The sequence below is a fragment of the Phalacrocorax aristotelis genome, chromosome 1 (assembly GCF_949628215.1).
Source record: "Phalacrocorax aristotelis chromosome 1, bGulAri2.1, whole genome shotgun sequence".
In the NCBI taxonomy this organism is placed as follows: domain Eukaryota; kingdom Metazoa; phylum Chordata; class Aves; order Suliformes; family Phalacrocoracidae; genus Phalacrocorax; species Phalacrocorax aristotelis.
The window spans coordinates 116,706,900-116,727,350 of NC_134276.1; the positions used below are offsets into that span (position 1 = coordinate 116,706,900).

The 20,451-nt window shown below is 42.4% G+C and overlaps 1 protein-coding gene across 3 annotated transcripts; it reads right to left on the reverse strand.

Moving 5' to 3' along the window:
• Positions 1-161: 161 nt before the first annotated feature.
• On the reverse strand, positions 162-18,032 carry LOC142061485 (Golgi pH regulator). 3 transcript variants are annotated; one of them, XM_075102620.1, is made up of 14 exons: positions 17,821-18,032; positions 15,019-15,078; positions 14,050-14,153; positions 12,466-12,572; positions 11,513-11,614; positions 8,361-8,481; positions 8,030-8,110; positions 4,629-4,738; positions 3,263-3,351; positions 2,799-2,891; positions 2,355-2,450; positions 1,704-1,793; positions 974-1,039; positions 162-819 (listed from the first exon to the last, which is right to left on the reverse strand). In XM_075102620.1, the coding sequence occupies exons 1-14, from the start codon at positions 17,860-17,862 to the stop codon at positions 613-615; spliced, it is 1,368 nt and encodes a 455-aa protein (XP_074958721.1). In that variant the 5' UTR covers positions 17,863-18,032; the 3' UTR covers positions 162-612. The 3 variants fall into 3 exon arrangements, with proteins under 3 accessions (XP_074958721.1, XP_074958712.1, XP_074958731.1); XM_075102611.1 differs by having other exon boundaries at positions 3,263-3,374; positions 4,592-4,738; positions 17,821-17,962; XM_075102630.1 differs by lacking the exon at positions 15,019-15,078 and having other exon boundaries at positions 17,821-17,960.
• Positions 18,033-20,451: the final 2,419 nt, after the last annotated feature.

The window sequence follows — 20,451 nt, forward strand, 5'->3', positions numbered from 1 at the left end:
AGTAGGTACCAGTGATACACACTAGCATACACTCCATACAGAAATGGAGTGAAATTTTCTCCACTTCACCTCTGTCAGGCAGCAAATCCTAGCCACCTTCTAGCTCACTTCCAGCCAAATCTTTGAGTCTGACAAAAAACAACTGTGCTGCTTGCACGAGATATTACAAAAGCTTATTTAATTCCACAGACTCAAACATTCAACTCCAGAACTGCTGTCCTCTGAATCCCAATCATAAGTTGATTGATTTTCAAAAGAAAAATCACATTTCCTTGGTGCCTTCTATGAAGATCATCTTCCAACAGTAAGAGGTTTTACCTCAACCTACTATGCAAGTTCCGATGCCCCCAGATATTGGTGTACCAAGGAGTGCCATTATTCCTTGGCAATGAACTATCTCACATTCAATAAGTGCATCCCCTTTCCTTCAAGCTGTGGCACCTTAACAAAATGAGCCACAGAGCTTGATGATGACATGTGTGGAAGTTCAAAGAGCCAGTTACACTGCTGGAACATACAGAATAGTCCTGGCTTTCCCAAGTTTTTCAGTCCACAGGAGTTGCAGCAGTGCAGTTGAAAGGACAGAGAGCAGCACGTGACTGCAGTCCTCACTTAGAGGGCCATATGCTTTTCTGGGGCTTGTTTGTGGGCTAAATAAAGAAAGAGGATACTGGACAGTGCACTAACAAGGAATATCACATCAAACCAACGATGATAGAAGTTGAACTGGAGCTCTCCCAGGACTTCTGTAATAATAGTGCGATACTCTAGAGGCATACTCATCCGGATCAGGAGCACTGAGGACACAAAGTACATACCCTGTAAATTAAAAAAGAGGGAGTAGTTTCACAGTTGGCTATGTGGCTAACATGGGTCAGCACACAAAGATTTTATGATGTGTATATGTACACACACACAAATACGTATGCATGCATAAATGCATATGGGCGTGCCCATGGTTCCACATACTCACCATTATCTGTGCTAAAAGCAGAACAATAACATTGGAGGACTTGCTGCTGGAAATGGCATAGAAGAACTAGGGGGTAAAAAAAAGAAAAAAGCACAGGAAATAAGCAGGCAGATAAGTCTGACGTGCCTTAGGACAGCATGAAAAGTACAAACCATTCAATACCTTTTCATTTAAAAAAAAAAAAAAACAATAAACAGCATACTTTCTCAGAGGGTGCTTGTACCCTACTTTCAGAAATCTGCAGTCTTAGTCTTAAACATGAATCTCCCTAAGCCAGTGACGCCATGTGGTGAAAGTCATAACAATACATATCGAAGTTTTAAGCTTAGGTACCAAAAGCCAGGTCAAGACAGTGAGTCACATGTCTCTGGAGTTAATGCCTTTCCAGTCCTACCAGGAGCTCAAATTAAGCAATCTAAATTCTTTTAATCAACACCTCATCAACCTTACTAATAAGCTCTGGCTACAGCATCATTTTGAACCCTTGCTCACATCTAACATCTCATTTAACATCTACATCTCTTCCCAACAGTTAACAACAATAGAGACTGAGTGAGAAAATATACTGCAGAAGGTATTTTTCCCTCCCTTCCTCCCTCTTCAAGTATTTATAACCAGATATTTAAAACAAACATGTATTGAAAGTTTATACAGTATTTGTCCCATCTAAAGTTAAAGATCTGATAACAGCTTCCCTGATCCAAAACCACATAAGAGTCCTGGCTCTTACCTTTGTGAGTGTAATTAACAATCCTCTGATAGAGGTAACAATGATTATTCCAACAAGAATAAAGGAAATGTGCTGAGACCAGAACTTCACCTGTATCAACAAGAAGAATACAGTTAAATCTCTAACGCAAACCCCATTTACAACACATTGTATAGCTGCCAATTCTTCAGGGCCTTTTTATTTCCTAATTGTACAGATATCCACTGTAGACAGGTTTACATAACAGACTTTTCACAAATATATTTTTCACTCCAAACACACGAGATAAACAGATTTAGCTTATTCCAATCACAAAGACCCCCATATTCAGAGGGATATATTTAAAAAGTGTAAATGACAGAACATCTATGTGCACAAGCAAACATCATTACTCCATAGCGAAATGTATTAATCTAAGCAAGCTGACTAACATATTTCCATTTGCCCAAAACAAACAAGCAAATCATTGCCCCTCTGGCAAGACCACATTACCATCCCAACATAAAAATCAGTGTGAAAGCAAATTCATGGTGCACCTTCCCTTCTTCCTCAGTAAGTCAGAAGTCAATGAGATTCTCAGGGCTCTATCGCTCTCTCCCTGTGAGCAATATGATTTTATCTAGATAAGACAGGAATTGCTGAAAAGGCTGTTAAGAGTTAATACAGTCTTACATCAAACTGAATTCCCAGATAATTTACAGTGATTTCAATTCCTCTTGTGACAGGATCAGTCTTCCCCACACGGTCAAATACAATGTTGATGGTTGCCTGCAAGAGAAAGATGGATTTACATTTAAACAAGAAAACAAAAACACACCTCACTGTTACACAAGATACATGCATGACTGTTACTTTGTATCATCAACGCGCAGGGGGCGACAGGATTGCCTAAGAAAGTGGAAAATGCACACATGTAAGAATTGCTTGTCTAATGCTCTATCCGAAAAGGCAGATCCAGAGCTTTATTTCAACCAAGGGCCAGTTTGTTTCAGGATTTCCAGAAACAGGCTTATAAGGTAACTGGAGCATTACTTCATGAACCACATGTGTAGAATACTTTATGCAGGGGGTGACATTTGCATATGTCCACATAAAATGCATTAAACATTCACATACCATGAAGATCTTCCAGACACAATAGATGGAGAAAAAATAACCCAAAAAATTGAAGTATTTTCCCTGGAAAGTTTTGGAGTATTCTATTCTCTCCTGGAAATACAAAAGGAGGGAGGGGGAATAGAACACAAACAAAAATATATCATTTCTACAATCACCCACAACACAAAATTTTAATGGAGCACCAACAGTAGCAAACATAGCTTCATACCTCTATACCTCTTAATTCAAATGTTTCTGAATTCAAAAGTTTTAATTCAAAAGTTTCTGAATGGCTTTAGGGACATGGAGCATACTCCAGTATGCATCTGGACCCCAAATTAAAGAAACAGATCCTCACTCCACCACATCACAACATTTCCATGTTTACCTGCTGAACAGCTTTCAATTTCTCATAACATACGTTCTCTTTCAAACTACTCCAGCCTCCCAACACCCATCCAGGCAGTTACTTTGCTGTGTACCTTTGTTGCATGCAAGTCCGCAGTTTCCAGAAAAAGCTGCCGACTCAGCTCTTCTAGGGCATCCACTTCTTGCTGGATAAGGGACAGATCTGGCAAACCAGCATAGTCAAGGCTAGAATACATCACAAATTCCTAATTAAAAACAAAATTCCCCACCTTTAGCCCAAGGGCCACATTTAATGGTTTGACCACTTTTTTGATCCGATGAGCTTTTTGGTTCGGTCTTAATGCTCCTTGTTAATACTGCACCCAAAGAAATCTCAAGCATACCTATATGGCACACTACTCCATTTTAAGAAGGTACGCAGTATTTAGGCAGTCATGCAACAAGCTCTTTATTCCTCTGCCTGGGGAACATATTGCAGAATAGAACCAGAGCTCTCAAAGACTGCTGCTCCACTTTGATCAGTGTCCCTTGTCAATGAAGTGCACCATCATATGTCACTCTCACATTTTCTTAAACGAAACTGTTGAGTAACTGCTCCAAGAGATAGTGATTATTATGAAGAGTCTAGTCTAATAGCCAAATTCTGGTTTTAAGAGCTAGTGGGAAAGGAGAGGAAGAAGAATCCTCAGCCTTAAATATGCAAACTGCACACTTCAGGTAGTCTGGCAGAAACTGTTGGCGGGCAACTGTAAGTTAGAGAAATACAGACCCTTGTAACTCCCAACAGGTTCCTTTCACACAGGCAGAACAACTTCTGCTCACCTGTTCCTATCCACCTTTGTCACACTGGTATAGCACCAGTGCCTAGCCTATATCAAAAGAACAATTTTTGTCACTAAGTTGCTTCCTGCCCTTCTTTTTCCTCGCAGCCTTACAACGTGGCCAGAACGCCAACTGTAGGCTAGGCAATTGTTCCAGCACCTCAGCCAACCCTGTTGGTTTGCTCAAGTACGTCAAAGGTTCTCCATCCTGGAGAGGCGTATTTCAAGTTATCAGGAAAATATGCATGCAGGTCAGTCATACAAGCAGAGGATACATCAGAATAGAAAGTTGCCTCCCGTGTCAGTGATGTGATAGGGTAGACATCTGCAGTGTGACACCGTAAGTGTGCACATCTGTCCTACGACCTGCTGTACACCCCAACCATGGTGATACAACAGCATGTTTATAGTGTAGGGCAGCAGCATATGACTTCTGACTGTGTCACAGTAAAACCATGTGTCCAATCCCTGGGCGAAAGGTCAGGGAACACAGTGTTAGAGAGCAAACCTCCCAGGAGACATTAAGCCTTTTGCTCAGACTGCTCAAACATGTTGAAACAAACGCTTTGTAACCAGCCCAACTAACACTCTCCTTTCAAAACAGAAGAAAGCTGGAGCCACCTCCCAAGGCAGGCGCCAGTGTGCTGATGAAGGATACTTTCACTGCCTGCAACAGATGTTGTAACACTTTTTATCATTCCCCAGAAGCCACTGGGTTTGTTATGAACTTCTCCTCTCTGGAACATTGTCCTATGAGCCACTGCTATCCTGTGAAAAAACAGAAAACAGAAGTCCTTATGAATAAAGTATTTTTATAAAAAAATCAAAACAAAAAAAACCCCAAAACACAGTTCCTGAGAAGACACTGTTAAACTGAATTCACTGCAAACAGATGCCCTGCCATTTTTTCCCCCAAGCACCGATCTTGCTTCACAACATTATCTTGATTAGCTCTGGAGTAGAGCCCAGATCTAATCAAGTGAGATTCAGTGAGACACTTCAAGACCTCCATTCAGGATCCTGCTTCAATCCTTAAAGGGATTTAAACCCCCTTAAAAATAAAAATTCCAATAGATTCCTCAATCATATGATTAGTCACTTTCCCTTCCTCAAACATATGACTCTCCTATCTCAAGTTCAGAAACTCGAAGATTCCTCATGCTCCTCTCTCCCCTTGAACACCTCTTCTTTATCACTGAACCTTCTCCTCCCTCCTCCACACAACTGTGAGCACTGGATGGTATGCAGCAGCACTCTCTGATATGTTGTCACTCACTACTGGGCTGCATGACAAGCTGTTATAAAGCAGAAGCACATAAATCCATTATTGGACTGAACCACTGGATGCTTCAGGCGATCTGAACGTGGCTCCTAAAGTTAATTCCAACACTACAGCAGCAGCTGCATATTGTCCCTCACACTCCCATGTGCACTGCAGCATAATCCCCACGAGCAGTCCTGGCTTCTGGCCTCATTCCCTCACATTTCTCCCCATTGAAATTTGCGAGCCAGGAATCCACTCCTAAGCTGAAAACTATTCATAGGATTGCCAGGGCAATCCATGATTCGACAGTGTTTAGGCCCTTTCTTGTAGCTGCAGCCATTATTGCTACATTTGGCACTGAGCCCTCTTCAAGGTTGTTGATAAGCAGTGTAATAAAAAAAAAAAATCAAATCACTACTCCTTCACATTCAGCAAAAGAAACACTCTTGGGGCACCCCACATAACATACATAAAAGCACATATGGCCACAAACTACAAATAACAGAAATCTCAGAATGATTCAATTAATCCTGATAGCTGCCAAATATAAGAATTGCATTTTTAATCCTTGCTTTCTTCCCAGTACCTGCTTCACACATTCCATCTGAAACGAACCACAGCAATGCAGCAAAAGCGCAGTTACGTCAAGGTGAAGCGCAAGGCTATAAGCATACAAAGGCAAACCTTTTCTTCTGAGATGTGACAGGGGTCTCTGTACCCACACAGCAGTTACGAGTTCTCAACACCTCACAGAAAGCATCCACAGGCAAAAGCCACACACTTTGCCTGTGTAGATATGTGATATATCTACATCACATAGGCTGATTTGACTCTTAACATGAAGCAAAATAAAGCAATGGTATCACAGAATCTAGGCATTTCAAACCTGAGGCTTAGTAATGTCATACCTGCAAGGATGACTATAAAGAACCTGCCAACCTTAGAGGCGAGCTTCCATAAGGCTTTACTTGATTTCACTCAGAAAGCAGAGAACAATAATTCAGGTGCAAAAAGCATCAGGGAAAACACCTTTCAACAACTATCTCCTACTGACAAGGAAGCCAGTATCAATAAGCAGTGGGATGAGAAGAAATATCAGTATCAGCAAAGAAAACAAAAGAAGCTTTATGTTCTATTGCCTTATAACCCTTGTGTGCACTGAGAAGTTCTGAGTTATGAGTAGTACTGAAAACGTGGCCAGCAAGTAACTGACAGTTTATGGAACTATGGTGTTTACCCTACGTTGTAAAATACCGCTATTTCCGCTTGTTCTGCCAAGCAATTTGGATTGCGTTTGGAAGGATACAAATCTAACTTTTTAAGTTCTGCTATATATGAGCAAAGACTCCAATTACAGAAGCCACTGCTCCCTGCACAAGCAAAAAAAAAAAGAACAAAATCTACAGAACTCAAGTTTCTGCTGTTTCTTGCACACTTCTGAGACTAGTTTTTGGGGTTTTTTTTTTTTGTTTGGGGTTTTTGCTTTCTTTTTAGACACAAATACATGAACTTTAATATAATTCCCAAGTGATTAACACACTTTACTTGGCTCTTCATAATGGCTAGAAAGCTGCTATATTCAGAAGATTTTCTGGCCACAAGAAGGCAAGAAAGTACTAGTCATTTACAAGTCCCAGACATCCTTACTTTTACCCCAACGTCACCCTCCCTGGACCAGAGGTCCAAAACCACTGTAGACAACAAACGAGCAGAGGCAGAAGCAGCACTACACAATATATTTTAACTCCAAAGCCAGTATTTTAGTAGGCTCCTAGTCAATTGAACCAATTAAACCTGAGCAATTAAATTTTCTCACTACTTACCGCCTCACACATGACCATAAATACTGAGTTAACATTTGTTCACCACCCAACATTTTCAAAGTGGAAGACAAAAAGTTATGCTTTAACTGCACTTTCATATCCTAATACTGATCAGCAGATATGCACACTGGTGACATGCGATTCAGCTACGTTAGACTACCCAAAACCTCCCTTGTCATAAATTAAAAGGTAGCATTAAAATATCAGTGCGCCAAAAGTAAAGTCTGGGGGACTGCTGTGAGGATTCAGCGTCAGACAGTCAAACTTTTGAAGTGACTATGGTATATTTATTCCACACAACTACTAAGGCATGTAATACATCATTTGTAACAGCACACAAAAATCTTTTCAGTGTAAATGAAATTACATTGTTTCTGAAAGTAGCTTTTTTCCTTGGGGTACACAGAATAAGCTGAACCAACAAAAGCAGAGTTCTGATGACACACTTGTACACTAACACTACATTCTCATCAGAGATGTTTTGCAATTCTGTAAAACTTAACTAACGTAAACCTTGTCATTTGCAAGGATGTAGCTGTGTCCACACCAGCTCACTAGCCTGCTTCAGCTTTCATCAGGAAGCACCAGATCCACAGAGAAGGAGACTACTCAATATGTATGAACCAATTGCTGTACTGAAACCGTCAGAGCACGCCAGCTGTGGTGGCTTAAGGGTCCCTTACTCATCGGGAGAGAAAGGTGCCCATCTTACAGACTAGTCAAGCTGCCGTCAGAGAATTACAATTTGTGTTGGAAGCCTAATCTGTGCCACTACAATAAGAAAGGGTTCAATTTAGTGCACATGTCTGGGAAAAAAAACGCCAAAGTTGTGCATCAGGCCAGAATGAAACACCATACAGCTCAATGCAATCAGCCACCTGTTTCACGGGAACATGTAGCACTGACAGGACCTGTAATTTTGGTAATTTCAAGAACTGTCTTATACCATACTGACCACTACTGCCTTCTCACCTTTTTTTCTTGCTAACAATCATATCCATAGTCTGAAGGAGTCGTCGCTCCAAAGCCAGAATATCTGCATCTGTCACATTCCTGCAAAACGAAGACACCCAGTTAGACCTGCTATCCCATTTCACAGGAAATATGCACATGCCCATGAAACAAAGAACAGAGAAGCCTGCACGAGTAGAATATGCTTCAGCAACGGAAACAGTTCTAGCATGTAGACATGGCAACAGCTAGGTTCAGGAAAAAAGTTATGAAAAGCCTCGTCATTGCCACAGGAAAAGCAGAAGAATAATTTCAAAAAGGTGGACAAAATATTTCACAAGGCTGCAGTTACCTGAGAAAGTAGGACATGTAAGTGTATGGACAGTTGACAGCCCCAAATCCTGACAGCAAAGCCATGAGTGTCACTCCAATCACACCCACACGGCTGATGAGCTGTTCTATAGACAGGATTCCTAAGAGAAGAAAAACATGGCATTAGTAACCTTGCTCTCTTTGCTGTGCTCCACAGTTGGTGCCTTCACAATATAACACACAGAACTGCTGAATGAATCCAGCTGCCTTCCCACTGCAACGACCAGAGGTAATATGAAGTACAAACAGAGGCTACAAAAAAAAAAAAGAAAGTCTCCCTCAGAAAGCACTTTATCATGCTTAAAAAAACAGGATTGGGAAACTCTAGCAGTGAAGAAGCTTGAGACAGATCTAGAGGGGATTAACAGTCAACATTTTGTTTCTAAATTAAACATCAGTGAGTGCACTTTGCTGAGGTGGGAACACAGATCACCCACCAGATCCTATAAAGGAGGCATCTTCCACAAAGCCACTGCTGCAATAACCAGGATCAGAGTTACCAAAACAGTTAGTCCTGGCAAACTGGCCCAAAAAGTGTCTGGACCATAGAGGGGATGCCCTATCCTCTCAATTGTCATTAGAGGCAACCCCTCCAGATCAAATGCTATTTGTTCTTGTAGGACAGTGGAGTTATGACAGCATGGAAAGCTTATGCTGCTCCTGGCTCTTCAGTATTGATCTTGTGGACACACACACATCATTGAGGTGACCAACACTAAGGCATTCCACCTGAGCACCAAGTGGGCTCTAAAATGTATATGACATAATACAGCATGAACACTAAGCCTGTGCTGTAACCAACACCAAGCACTGAAGCTGCATTTGTTTTTCTCAGCCATCAAACACAGACTTCAACCCGTCTTCTCAGGATACAGTGCCATGTACTACTGAACATAACTCACTTTTTAGGGAGCTAGTTACAGAGCAGCTGCCACACACAGCACATTTGGAGCTTACATGATTGCAAAGCTGAGATGGCCAAGCGCCAAGCCACATTTCATGCTTCAGAGAAGGGGAATATATGATGAAAACAAGGCAAAAAGACTTCACAAAAGGAGACTGAGACACCCAGTCATGTGCAGCTGCATAGAGATTTACACCAGCTACAGAATGTGCTACAATACACTGGCCTTTTGCCCCACACACTGACAGACAGCAGCAGTTAAAACAGAGGTGCCTTCAAAATGACATGACATTTCACTGGTTAAAGCAATGTTACCCCATAACACTCACGGCAACTCTACTCTTGTGATCAGGTCAGATACAATGAATGCTTTATAAACTCAGATGAAGATAAGAGTTTTATTAGAATACTAGTATGTAACTGAGTAGAACATAGCCTTCCTTTACTATGAGCTCCCAAACTCAGGTCTATTGAACAAACTGCAGACCAGCTAGGGCTCCTGACTCAGAGCCTGCATGATGGCGCATTCCCCAGCTGCAGCACACCACTATGCAGGTCAGCAGGCTGGGGCACACCAAGAAAGACACCACAGGCAATATACTGCAGCATGAGGGGCTCATTAAGTATGGCCTCCTGTCACACGTCACTACACAACAGGATCCTACCTGCCTGAATTGGGCCACCACCACACAAAAGCCCTGCAGCAGCCTTGTCAGTACATGCAGCGCATCAGGGGAAAAAAAACCTAGAAATCCTTTGCTCTAACCTTGTCTCTACATCTGGGAGGACAAGGCACTGTACAACTGTTAAGTGGAGGTATCATCCTGTAAAGCAGAAGTTAAAAATAGAAAACGCCCCGCTACCAGTTCTGGAAATCTGCAGTTGTTCTGCAGCTTCACCAAACCTTTTCAGACATCTGAAGAGGATTATCTAAACCCCATGGCTAAGTACCCATTGGGTTATTATATTCTGCCAACTCAAGCACCTTCTGCAACTCAAAGTGAATACTTGTTTTTCTTGGCAATGAAACACTGAGCAAAGGGATCTGCTCTATATACTAGCTGTTGTATTTCAGTGGCAAATGACATAATTACAAAACACAGATACACGCTTTCTCTTAGGAAAGTTTTAGGCTCACAGATGGAAGGGTGAGCTGACCCTACAGCAGTTGGTATCCTTCATTTCTTCTCTTACAGATTAGTACAAAGTAGCCTCTTAGAGATCAGAAAGATTAAGCTGACAGTTATCTATGCAGGCAGACGTATTCACCAATTTGAGTGAAACTGACTGAATTTTACCTGTTGAGAACAATATACAAACAATATTCCAGTGCAGGGGATAAGGACAACATAAGTTACACAGGAAACCCAGGTGACAAATAATTTGGTTCTACAGTGTTGTAAATCCTTTGGCACATTTACGTGCCTGAAGGATTCAGTACAGTTAGGCACATGCTAACAAGCTCTGTTGGACCCAAACTAGCCCAAGTGTACACAGTATCTTCACACTATAAATACTCTTGGTTCCATGACTGCAATGCAGAGATACCCAAGCTAATTCTGCACATAAATAGCTCTGTCATCAGCAGGACTTAACAACTGACATTCTAGTACCACGCAACTGTGCTGCCTCTGGGGTCAGGCAGTATACGAAGCTGTACCTTCTGGCAGCACACACACCGCCAGACATGTTACTGGCTACAGTCTATACAGCTCTGGTGTTTAGGCACCCTGCCATGTTTTGTCAACTGGATAGCCACCTATGCTAAAATGATCTGATTTCAGTCACAAGAAACAATAACCTGACTGAAAAAGTCAGATGAAGGATTGATTATCAATTCTCTGCTTAAATTAATTAGTCTCCACAAGACAAGAAACAAGTGAGTAAAAATTATGATCAAGTTTCTGTGGAGATGAAGTTTTTGTGCCCTCAAGTAGTACACTGTGTTCTAACAAACCCTAGGTTCAGTTAGGACTCATTCACTTCCCTAAAGTTTTGCTGTGGTACTAAAAGAAAACTAATGCAAATAAACCAGATGTATCCACGCATTTCTGTCAGCCTGACAACCTTCAGATCGCAGATATCAAACAGAGCAGACCCTCTGTTGCAATAGCTACTTTCTACAGTCCCAACTGTAGAGCTCAGATAACATAATAACAGCTCCAAGATAAAAGTGAGATAAAGCCTATTTATAGGAGGGAAGGAATGAGCAAGAGTATGAAACTCACCATGTTTTGGGCTGAGGATAGGAAATGGATCCCCCAACTTCCAGAAGAAATACATGAACGTCAACCAGAGGACACAAGCAAAAAGCAGTTTCTGTCTGTGCACTAAGGGAGAGGAAAAAACAGTATTTTATACATATTATTTCTTTAGGGCTTTTTCTAGCTTGCAAAATTGCTACATTGGTCCAAATGCTGCTTTGAGCACAGGTGGCCAAAACAGGTATCAACTGACAGAGCTACAGCTAGCAGTATGCACCCCTTCACTTCCTACAGTACAAGCTACTTGAGCCACCACCATTTGCAAGAGCTAACACAGCAACACAACACTCTGGCTTTCCCCGATGGGTGCATAGAGGGCTGTGCTACAAACAGGGATCACTCAGCTGCATCTTTCGTGTGTGACCCTGAATATGAAACTTGGAAACTTCATCTTCATACTAACACTACACATTTAATACCCAGAACCTACATGCCTAAGCTTAACACAAAAAAGCAATTAATATCAACAGCTCATGGGTAAATGTCCTTTAGTGCATGGAAGAGGCCTCACCCAGGCAACAGTAAGCAAAAAAAGCAAAAGTGATTTATTGAGCTTCTCTGCCTCATTTCTTTTAACCCCTAGCAGAACAACACAGCCTTGCCAAGGGTTCCAGGATTTGACTGCAAGCTTAAAATTTTAAATGAACAAAATCCACTAACATTACTCTAAAGTGCTCAACTTTGTTGGAATCCATAAAGAAAAGCTACATTTGTTAAGGTCACGTCAAGTATCTCAATAAACAGTTCATGCTAAAGCATTAAGTTCCAAAGAGAAGTTACCTAGCCAGAAAAAAAGGCAGAGGAGGGAAGGAGCTACGGGGATAGTGACCAACATATGTCCCTCTCAGAAAAGTTATTTCTCAACTCTACATGCAGTCTCAAGTTAGCAGCCCCACTGCCATAAACCAAGTACTCACATAATCTGATATTGCTCACAACAAAGTAACCAATGTAGAAGGGTACCATGAAGACTAGGATGAGCAAAATGACACACAGGTTCAGCTTCCAGTGAAAATATCGAGAGCTAAAATAAAGCCAAAATACTGATTAGCACACTATCATAATACAACAAATTTCTCAAAGACAATCTCACATCAATGCAATCCTTTCAACTACATCAAACATTGGACAATATTGGCCTAGCATATGGACCTTACTGTTTGGGCTGGGGAGGAAGGGTTGTTTGTTTTGGGGTTTTGTTTTTAATACAGAGCTCAAGAATGTGTATTTCAAAATTAACAACTATCCAGAAAAACACATTGAGCTATTTTATCAAATATCATATCTTCTATGGTAACTACTGCTGGTTGCAGCATGATTAGTTTGATTTATTCCTTATCTAACTGAGCAGTAAATCAAAACTAAGTATAAGCAGTAATTAATTTTGTAGTGAGTAGCTGAGTCAAAAAAGGGCTAATTCAAATTAAAAAGGTTAAAAATATTTAATGTTCATAATTCAACGTGTTTTGCTTCAAAGTGAGTTGTCTCATGTGCAAGACACTGCAAAGCAAGAACTTAAAAATACACATAAAAATCAAAATGATCAATACATCTCTGACCAAAGGAGATTTGCAGATGAGATTCGTCTTGGCTGAACTGACTTTTCACTTAGCTTGAATAGAAAAATACATGTCCTGTTCCCAATATTAACTTATCTCTTCTTTATCCCTCAGGGAAGGAGAAATTATGAGGATCCCTGATACTTTTTCCTAGTTAATTCAGAAACAAACATTTTCCTCTATATTGATGTCCAGCCCTTTACTGAAGCTGATAAAAGCATTCTCCTCAGTGACCTCTCTGGCTGCAAGCTCTACAGATTAATAACATACAGTCAGAACTAACATTACCTTTTAGCAGTTTTGAACTTCTTGCCTTTCAACTCCTTTGACTGCTCTCTTATACTAGTATGATGAGAGAGAGAATAAATAGGAAACCCACGTAGCCTCTACGTGCTACTGTTCTACCTTCTCTTTCCTACTGATTTCTGAAGTAGACAGTTTTTAACATCCCCTTTATGTAGAAGTCCTCTCCCTGTGTCAAGTGAGGGTGTGCCTTTGATTCACAAATACCGTATTATTACAGAAGTAGCTTTCACTCCATAATTAGCTTCACATCTTATTCACTGCTCTGACTACCACAGAAAAAAAACTAGTGCTTATAGTTTCTATAGTCCTTAACATCTGAAAAGCGCTCTTCACGATCTGAAGCTTCACAACACTCCCATAAAAGAAACCATTTCTTTTAACTTCACAAATGGAGAAAGTCAAAGACTAAAGCCTTGACCCAAGAACCTAGACCACAGTAATAGCAACTGCATGGAAAATCAGGAGATTATGCCTTTTAGTCTCACATTTGGTCAAACAAACAAATCCTGCTGTTCAGACACCTTTATTGAGCTTTTGACAATTTTCTCACACAATATCTCCAACCCAAGACTAATCCATTCTTTTAGAAGCCTGAACACAAGGCAGGCTAGTCCTTAAGTGAGCTTCCAGACTCACCTGCTGTTCAGCACCCCCAAAATCTCAAAGATGATGAGTTCAAACATGGTGCAAGAGAAGGCAAAAGTCACAGAGAAGATCACCTGGACCACATACTGTCGCACCTGCAATGGAGAAAACAAGCCAGAGGCATCAGCCATTTCCATTCCCAGAACGCACGCTGGTATCCCTCAGGTAACAAAAAACAAATCACAAAGTACAACGGCACACAACTGGGCCTCTTGCTTCAAGGCACCTTGCCCTTTATCTAAACGGGAAGAAACCAACAGCCTGTCAGGAATAGAGGGCAAACTCATCAGGTGCTCAGGATTACACTGATTGCAGCTATTGGCACTTCTAACAGAGATGCCTACAAAGAAGGGATGTCAAGTATGCGATGCCCTATATCAACTTTAATGATAGACCCTTGCTAACAGAGCTCTTCGGTCTTAACCTCAGATTTAAAAGTAAGATCCATACAAAAAAACTTTTTAGGTCTGAAGCTGGCTCTCACTTAAGACATCTCTGACCTAGACTACATTCTGTCATATCACTCTAGGGATAAGAGGATGCTCTGTCTCATCCAATCCTCACAAACAATTCAGCCACAATGAACACACCTCACTAAGTTTACAGTTACCACTGAATTTGATTTTGTCTCAAATATTTTACAATTACATAAGGCAGGCTTACTCAAGCAAAAGGCAAAATAGTTTCTTATTTCCCCTGCACCTCCTCTTTTTTTCATTTATTTAACAGTAGCCAATATGGAAGCTTTCACTGGCCCCAAGAGAACCCATTTCCTCAGATATCTAGGAGTCTTTAAGACAGAAGCACAAGAGGAAATGGAAAAGAAAGCAACTGTAGAGACAATTAAAAATAAGATAAGAGGACTTAAAGAGGAAAAAGGCCAGATGCAGTTTTCAAAATATTTCTATATCTGGGAGTAATTTTAAAGATATAGAATTGTAATGAAAGGTGCCTTCTCACCTCATAATCCTTGAAGAGCTTACGCATGAAGAATAGCCACCCAAATCCAAAGAACAGCACCTGCAGAAGAGATAAAGTACTTTACATTTGTATAAGGCAACTGGCAAAATACAGAGCTGCTTCACTGCTGACTGTAGAGAAAAGAAATGGAAGGAAAAGAGCTGGGTCAAAGCACCCAAGATCCACAAGAGATTAAAACTTGCCATGGTACCATGGAGAGAAGAATACTTTAAACATTCAAGTGAGCAGATACTGAGGGCTATGGCTTTATAGAAGATCCAGTCAAGTCAGCCCATTTCTGTATTCCCAAGTTCTCAGCATTCCTCAGTTGCTTCTTGTTTCATGCTTCTAATCTACAGAATTAGAGCTTATAGTTCTTACAGAAAACACAGTAACATAGGCAAAAGTAAACACTTGAACGTCCACAACATAGAAGTATTCTAGGGATGAGCAAATTTTATTAAAATATCAGCTGTTTCTTTCAGACTAGAAGTGCATTTGATTTTTCTGGAGAGGTCTTAATACTAAATCTAGTTATACTTTGACACACTTTGAGAGAAAGGTGTTAAAAGCATCTCTAAGATAAGGAAAAGACACTGTTGAACGCCTCAAACCATGACCTGGAATTGCAGGAAAGCCACAGAGAAAACATAGGTGAAGCAGGACAAGCCAATAACACTTCACATTTCAATGGCTCAGAGCCATTTACAAAATTTAGTTAAGTTTCAACACACACCTGAGTGTGTGATTGGTAACAGATGGCAAAACTTGCTTGAGGAGGACTTCAGACTTTAAAGTAATTGATAGCAAAATGAAAAAGGTAATATATTCCACAAGCCTCCTATCTACAGGTCATAAGTCAAAGACGTATGATAAGCAAGTGATATTTACATAAAGTAATTCCACATTTAACAGTGTAAAGGAGGAAAAAAGTAGAGAAAAAATCTTCAAAAAGAAATAAGTAAATAAAGAGATGAGGAAATAATCAAGTACAATAACAACAGAGGAAGTTATATATAAAGATTAGATTTCCCTTGTGTTAGGGACTGTACAAAAGCATTGAAAGACATTATCTTAAGAGTTCACACTCTAAAACACTGCAGATGAATGTGACATATAAGTCAGAAAATTCTTGAGCGTTTGACAAGTACATGCAGCAATTTAAATATCTAACTTGATACTTTTGAAGATGATGGGAGGATGCAAAGCTGCCATCACAAATGAAAGAAAAACAATTAGATAAGTTAGATCTTGGAATGCAAAGCAAATGACAGGAGGAAAAATCAAAGCATTATTGAGTAGGAGGATATTATACCTCTAATGGCCAAATGCTGTCCTGAAAACTACAGAGTTGTGCATGAAAGTCTATTAAGATAACCAACTGCTGTTTGAAAGGGGAAAGGTCCTCTTTCCTCAGCTCATCCCTCCTCATTACAGAACTAAAATTTCACACCAGCTCAGAAGCTTATTAGATCTCTCTGTGATTCAGTTAAAACTTATTTAAAGCAAATACTGGAAGGAGTGCAAATAAGAGGATAACTGTTCAGCCAAGTGGAAGTGATGAGGGAGCAGAACCATCCCCCTTGGGCAGAAGCAGACAGTTGGACAATCTCAGTTGCCAGAGAGGCCGACAGGAAGAAAGGGCATCTAGATGCTTACTGAGGAGAGAGCAGGGTAGCAAGGAGGACAGGAAGGTCAAAGAGAATGCAATGACAAGATAAATTACTAGCAAAAAGAAGTTAATGAAGGAGGGGGTGTTTCCTCCCACAAAACAATAAGACAATTTCAAGTATGTTAAGACCACAACCTGCTTCGCAATGATAAAGAGAGGATGACATGAAAAGGTTTAAAGGGCTCCTAGGTGAATTCAGCTGGTGTAAAACAAAGACTAGTTAAAAGGTGACTTTGATGGCAGCAGAAAGAAAAAGCTGAAGGAAGTGCTGAATCACAGATGGATCAGTGGAGATGGAAGCATTTAAGATAAAATAGCGAGGTCTTTTTAAGATTCCTTAAAGCATATAATGGAAAATCTTCCAAAGTTGTAAATAAGCAAACTCCTCCGTACCAAAGCAGGGGTAGAAGACACAAACGTCTTCTCGAAGAACATCAGAAACAAAATAAGTCCTACATAGAGAACAGCAAAGTGAGTTTTCCTGTCTGTTCCAAAATAGAAAATTTAAGTTTATAGACGTGCCGCGGTATTACAAGAAAAGCTCCATTCCCTACAACCTCATTTACTGAACTTTTTTATGCATAACAACCACTTGGCAATTGCACGAGAGCAACGGTCACGGCGACACGTAAGGAAGCAGTCCAAAGGCGCATACACCTTATCTTCTCCCGCAACAGAGGCTTGGACGATAGGAAACGGCGGGCGGCCCTAACGAGGCGAACTAGTAACCCAGCGCCCCTCAACTCGCAGCGACGAGGGGCTTTTTCCCCACCTCGCTGCACTCAGGCGCGGAGTCCTGAGCCCCCTCCGCTCAGCAGGCGAGCCCCGGGGGGCCCGGGCAGCGGGGGCAGCGCCGGCAGGAAGGCGGCATACCGCTGCCATTGGCGCTGCTCCACGCCCTCCCCCCCGCCGCCGCCGCCGCCGCCGCCGCCGCCGCCCCGGGGGTCCCCGCACGCCCCGCGCGTTGACAGGCTACGCACGCGCGCCGGCAGGCACCGCCCCCGCGCGCTCCCAACGGCCACTTCCGGGCGGGGGGGGGGTACGGGGCGGGCCGCGGCGGGAGCCACTTCGCCCCCCACTCACCCCTCCCGGGCCAGGGGGACACACCGCGCCGCGCAGCCGCAGGGTACCTGGGAGGTGACCATAATACTGGAATCGATGAGGAAGCTCATGGCGGCCGCCCGCACGCCACCACTTCCGGCCCCGCGCTCGCACCGGCTGTTGCAGCGCGCAGGCGCGCGAGCTCCTTCCTCAGCCCGGCGCAACGCCCTCCCCGCGGCGGGGGGCGGGGCCGAGCTGGCCGAGGGGCGCGGCTTATCCTACTAAGCCCCGCCTCGTCGCCGAAGCCCCGCCCCTCAGGGGCCGGAGTAGGCAGTTGGCGGGACGGGCGGTCCGTCTGTCCAGCCGCCGGCCGTGGGGACGGGGTCTCACTCCACCGGGGGAAACATGAGTGGGCTCAGTGGTTGGGATGGGACCTGCTGCCGGCCAGGGGAAGGAAGGAGGTGGCCGGCTGGGGGTGCAGACACCATTCCATCATTTTACCACCACTTTGGCTCCTGTGCAAGCGCTGTGCGGCAGCGGGACACGCCACACCACGCCACGCCACGCCACAACTGGTCCAGGCCCATCTTCCCACCTAAGGGGAGACCGATCTCCCACGTGGGGCCCTTTCTGTTCTCCCTCTGCGCCCAGAACAGGGCTGGGGATGGCTGTCAGGCCTTGCAATTTTAATATATTGAGGAACGAGGCCAGAAGGGAAGTAAAACTTCAAACATGGAATTTCCTGATGCCTGTTGGTGTGAGATCCACTCCTTCATGTTGTAGTCATGTCCCCACTTGAACTTCTCGGCATCTATATTTTTTTTCCTTTTAAAAACACACCTAACATTTGCCACCCAAAACTCTGTATATTTGGAATAATAAATCATACAGGAAGAAAAATAATTAAGTATGGTGATTTGGGAGTTTAAAAAAGCGTGGAGCCCTTGCTGATTGAAAATCAGGAACCTTTATTCATTACAACTCATTTCACTAGGAAAACAAAGCTACGTTCTCTTGTGCTGAGTCACCAGATTAGTCCCAGTCTCTCTGATTGCTTGGCTTTATGTCTTGCTGTCAGTTGTCTTGGTTTGAAGTTTGTCTCGTTGTCCACAGCATTGCAAAGAGAAAGAAACATTCAACTTCCATGGGGAAATGAACTGAGGGAGCAGATTACTGTAGCTGATCTAAGGCCTCTTTTTTTTTTTTACAGCTTCTGGTGTTGCTGCCAGTTAATGAAGAGCTGAGATCTGAGTTTCCCTGTTCTTCCTTTCTGCATCTGCTACTTAGACAATGATCTTTCCTAAAGGTGAGATTCCTGAGCTTGGAGGGATTTGTGGGTCTTTTGTTCCCTATAGGTAGGTTGTGGGGCAAGGTTAGTTGTTGGTTGTTTTTTTGAAGACAGAAGTTAACAGGAAATCCTTTTAAAAATAAATTGCACAAAGCCAAATTCTGCTCTGTTTATACCTTGGCAACTCTGCTTACTTCAACACAAGGTTAAAAAACAAGGCAGAGTTTGGTCATAGGTCTTTAAACTTTCTTCTTTGCATGTGTTTATAAATAGGTTTGAAACATGCCTCTACTTAGCTGTAAATTACTCATCCCCAAGCCTTGGGACAAACGCACAGGGAAGAAGATAATCCCTTCTGGAAAAACTCATATCCACCCTCAAGTCCCAGGACTTCACCTTCAGGGAAGACAAAAAGTGTAGAAAGAAAATGGGAAGTTTATTCCATGTTGTTCCTCCTTAGATAGCTGCTGATATGCATGTGTGAGGAGAAGGGTCCACGGCACTTCACAGATACAAAGGCAACTTCCCAGTCGTGAGAGGCTGACAGTTTCACTAAACAGAATATAGATGGAGGTGGCCAGGGAGGAGAGGCAGCGCACAAGGAAGAAGGGCTGGTCAGTACATTGGCAGGTTTCCGCTCAGTTCCATATTTTATTCTTCTGCATATTAAGGTGTAAAGGTAGCTATTTTATGTTCGGTTTGCAGAGGGAACTAAAGTCAAGCCTTTCAAGTAAAGTGGAAAGGTGGAGCATATTGAATTCAAACAGTTTGTTGGCCAAGTGTATATTTAGAGATAGCACAGGTTTCCAGAAGGCGCTACAGGGCATATTCCTGACAAATAGGCTTAGCTGGCAGCCAGCCAGCCACTTTCTTTTCTCTTCTCTCCAGAGCTTTTCATTAACAGGAGCCCTGAAGCTGGGAGTAATCCAGCATCATTCTGATTCTGCATTTCTTTTGAACTTACTTGTGGCAAGTTCAGGAGGATGATGTTCACTGGCAGTAGATGAATTCCTTTATGGGGTTTTCTATGACTTTTCTTTAAAATAACATATGTACTGGGAAACTTACCTGAATATTTTTGTCCCAGCAATTCTTCATATACTTAGGTAGAAGAATTGGGGGGAAAAAAAGCTTTGCCCATGCTAGTTCTGGTTCTCATTTCTACCAGGTAAATAAAAGAACCAGCACATAAAAGTTCAGTTAAATTATTTTGGAGTTGCTGACCTTCTTAAAATCCAGAAATACCAGATTTGGTAGCATGCTGGGTTTAATTCATGTCTCAAGTTGGCTTGCCTCATCCTTACAGTGAGGCCAACGAGCTCACAGGTTTCTTTGCTTCGGCCTCTGCCTGCAGCCTGCCCCTCAGCTGGTGTGCTGTGCCACTGCCTGGGACTCCCTGCTGCCCTCCTGCACGGCCTCTGCCCTGCAGATA

Coding starts and splice junctions, on each gene's coding strand:
- LOC142061485 (XM_075102611.1), bottom strand. CDS start 17,862: ATGAGCTTCCTCATCGATTCCAGTATTATGGTCACCTCCCAG. Junction 3,375..4,591: donor ACTGGCGCCTGCCTTGGGAG/GTGGCTCCAGCT, acceptor GATGTATTCTAG/CCTTGACTATGCTGGTTTGC. Junction 1,794..2,354: donor ATCTGGGAATTCAGTTTGAT/GTAAGACTGTAT, acceptor TTGTTGATACAG/GTGAAGTTCTGGTCTCAGCA.